The sequence below is a fragment of the Dipteris shenzhenensis genome, chromosome 33 (assembly GCF_047967505.1).
Source record: "Dipteris shenzhenensis isolate YYH24624 ecotype China chromosome 33, Dip_SZ_1.0, whole genome shotgun sequence".
Classification (NCBI taxonomy): domain Eukaryota; kingdom Viridiplantae; phylum Streptophyta; class Polypodiopsida; order Gleicheniales; family Dipteridaceae; genus Dipteris; species Dipteris shenzhenensis.
In genome coordinates this window covers 19,878,610-19,882,070 of record NC_141628.1, presented here as the reverse complement: position 1 = coordinate 19,882,070, position 3,461 = coordinate 19,878,610, and the positions used below count along the sequence as shown (strand labels likewise).

The window sequence follows — 3,461 nt, the reverse complement described above, 5'->3', positions numbered from 1 at the left end:
CCTCTCTATAAAGTGTGCCACCACACTAGTTCCATATCAAGAAGTGATTGAAGCTTGTATATATATTCCATTATTCGATATTGTAACTTGAATTACAATCCAAAACTCGGAAAAATGTCATAAAAGACGAAGGAGCTGGCTGATGACGAAGATCAACCCGGTTCTCCTGGCTCACTTCAAACAATTGAGATAGTGAACGAATCAGTCTCTTCTGTTTATGTCAGCAACGGCCTGACTAATCTACTCTTTGGCATTTTCGTCCATTCAGCAAGAGGGCAAGTCAGCAGGTGGAGGTTCAATAGACTGGAGCGGCCCAACCCCGTTTTCGACGAGAAAAGCCGTTTCCAGGCCCCATGTCGTGTGGATTTCCAGATGGCAGTGCATGAACCAGATTCCTGGAAAACCCCAAGACAATTGGATCAGCCCAAGCATGCTACTATGATCACACGTGGCTGGTGTTTACGTCATCCGGGCAAATTTATACATTTGATTGCGATATATCAAAATAACCCTACTGAATACCTGGATTGTCTGCTCGGAACCGGAGCGCCACCCATCCTCCCTTCGGGACACCAATGGTGTTTCGCTCTGGAGGGTCTACCAAGTTGAACCTCTTGGAGTCGGTTGTCCGATTAAAATTGCCCACTCCTTGTCCTACCACAAAGAAATTGTATCCATGAAGATGGATGGGGTGGCTTTCTGTCCCAAGGATGCTTGTACCCTGAAGAATGAGTTGCACTCGAGCGTTGAAAGAAACTCGGCTGAGCCTAGTGCCTGTTTGGGGTGCCAAATTCTTCGGTTGGGGGCCGGTATAGTTGAAGGGTGTTAAGGGCTTGTCTGGAAAATTGGTGCTAAAAGTTCCAGAACTGTTTCTGAAGTAATAAGCTTGCAGCAAAGCTGTGCGAGGAAGGACGAAGGAAACATTGCTGACAGCAGCTGAAAAGTTGCCTCCCGAAGGTCCTTGACACACCTTCCCACGGGGGCATGGCTTTCTGGCTAATCCCACTGTGAAAAATAATTGGCGGTTTACCCGACGGGGAACCTTGGTTGGATATTCAGTGGAGTCAAGGCTTCTAAGGCTCTTGCTGAAGTTGTTGGCCAGATTGGTGTCATTGAACGGAGGAAGGTGCGGCATGATGGGTTTTGCAAACTTGGACGGTCCGCTGTAATGAAGAATCCCTGTGGCAGTCGTGTTATCGAAAGGTACAGTCGGACCAGCTGAATCATACGCCCTGGCTGCAATAATATACTTGCCCGCTCTTTCTCCAGCAGTGAGAAGAACGCTGGTGGTCTGTCCTGGTGCTATGAGGATGGTATCAGTCCTAAAAGGCTTGGTGTACGTTGCGTCGATCTCCACCACAGTAAGTGTATGGTTTGCGATACTGAAGAAAAGTTCATCATTGAGTCCGGCGTTGACAATTCGAAGCAGGTAAGTCTCGTTCTTTACTACTCGGAGCGTGAATATATCTGCAAGACAAGAAAGAGAAGGATAAATCCTATGGAGTAAAGTTATCGGAGCTTGCCGTGCGTGTTGACTCATTTCTAGAGCTACCCGGTTCAACAGTACTTTGGGCTTGATGCTCTTGGACTGTCACCTTTCGCTGAGCAGTTGTAGCGTGCTCCTGGCTGGCCGTTGATGGTGTAGGCATCAGACACATTGGGGCCTGCTCCAGTTTGAAGAGCTTGCTTTATAACAGCAAAGACGTCCGAATTCCACCACTCTCCTGCAGGGAAACAGACACGAATTAACGGTCGCTTCTTACGTTGATCAGCAGAGAAGGTGAGCTCAATATTGGCAATAGATGCGACGGCGTAGATGATGATCTTACCAAGAACGAGGGGGATTTCTTTTGCTGGGTGAGGGAATGGGTAGGGAGTGCCGCGCTTTGGCAAGATGATGAAGGTCCCATGAACGGTGGCGCGCATCCAAGAGATGTGGGCGTGCCAGAACAAGGTGCCTCGTTGTCCGGTTACAGTGAAATTGTAGACATAGGTGTTGTTGGGTTGAACGGGGCACTGTGTTATGTAGGCCGGTCCATCAAACCAGCCAGTTCGGAGTTGCCGAACACCATGCCTACCACATTTTTGCATTTCTGTCAGTTATCTTCTTCTACGACTAAAGATTTGGCATTGGCCTCTCCCAATCCCACACGGTCTTAAACTCTTTAGTGCCGCAACTCGAACACGTTTGAACTAAACTTTCAATCCGTTGTACTCTTTCAACGGCGAGTACAGAACCTACTAGTTTGGCTTACCAGTGGATTGTTATGTTCTTGTCTGGCAAATGGTTGCTCAATTTCACGACGACACGATCGCCTTCTCGCACGTAGAGGGTTGGTCCGGGGAACTGGTCGTTAACGGTGACGATCTGCTTGGTGTGGCAAAGGCGAGTGAAGTTGGTGTATTTGACCTGCAAATTTCGATAAATTCCACGCTCAGAAAGCAGTAGGGGGACGATATGAAAGAAAAGGAGGTGGAAACGTGAGTCGCAGCAGAACATAGTCATTACACACAGAGAGAGAGAGAGAGAGAGAGAGACGCATTGTTACCACACTAAGTATTACACTAATATTGCTAAAAAAGCAGCTGGAACCACACTAGGCGATTACACTAATAATATTGCTCAAAAGTAGCTGGAGCTATAACTAGTGAGCAAACCAAAGTGGGAGGAAGTAATCTTACATGGAATTCGAAGGTGCGTGTGATGGGAGAATCATGTTGCTGCAGGAGCCGGAGGTGGTGGGTGGAGGCAGCGCAGGGGAGGGGGGCGATGAAGAGGAGAAGAAGCAGGGTGGAGAGGAGCATGGTGCCGGAGGTGGCCATGCAGACGTGAAGAACAGAAGAAGCTATGTGTACAGTGTTGTGCAATTGTTTTTATAACATGAGAAAATGTAAGGGCGACGGCAGCACCACCAACCGAGAGAGCGGGTGAAGGTTCACTATTACCCTTTCCAATTCTTTGTTGTTTGCTTCAAGCTTCCCCTCACTCCGGATCTGCTTAAACAAACTCTTTTCTTTAATCCTTGTGAACTTGACCTGTTCCCTAACCTTCACCCCCTCCCTTTGACCCTCCACCTAATTTAAACCCACTACCATTCATGGTTTATTTTTAAAACCCCTTATCTCTAAATTTATTATGAATAAAAAACACTTTTTTTCTCATAGAAAGGTATCATATAAAGGAGGTATTCACATATTGAATTATAAAAAATGTGTAAAAAGGGGATTTTAAGAACTCCTTTTGGTGAACCCACATGCTATACTTCTTACTATCTATTAAGGAGGGTGGGAGGCATAAGAGGTTGCCACGTGTCCATTGAGGGAGAGCCTAAAGCACCACGTGTCACGTGGTTGGAGTGTGAAGAAAGCCACGTGTCGTGTGGCTAGGCAATGGGAATGCTTCAATTTGAAATGTTGTTGGAGACTGGGGGCGGGAAGGCATGGCATTGCCCAAGGAAAAA

General features: G+C 47.2%; 1 protein-coding gene across 1 annotated transcript; it reads right to left on the bottom strand.

Annotated features, from left to right (window-relative positions):
• Positions 1–263: 263 nt before the first annotated feature.
• On the bottom strand, positions 264–2,823 carry LOC147879798 (laccase-4-like). Its single transcript, XM_087371605.1, has 6 exons — positions 2,683–2,823; positions 2,256–2,410; positions 1,830–2,074; positions 1,596–1,724; positions 523–1,467; positions 264–395 (listed from the first exon to the last, which is right to left on the bottom strand). Exons 1-6 carry the CDS (start codon positions 2,821–2,823, stop codon positions 265–267), a joined length of 1,746 nt encoding a protein of 581 aa, XP_087227731.1. The 3' UTR covers position 264.
• Between the last annotated feature and the right edge of the window lie 638 nt (positions 2,824–3,461).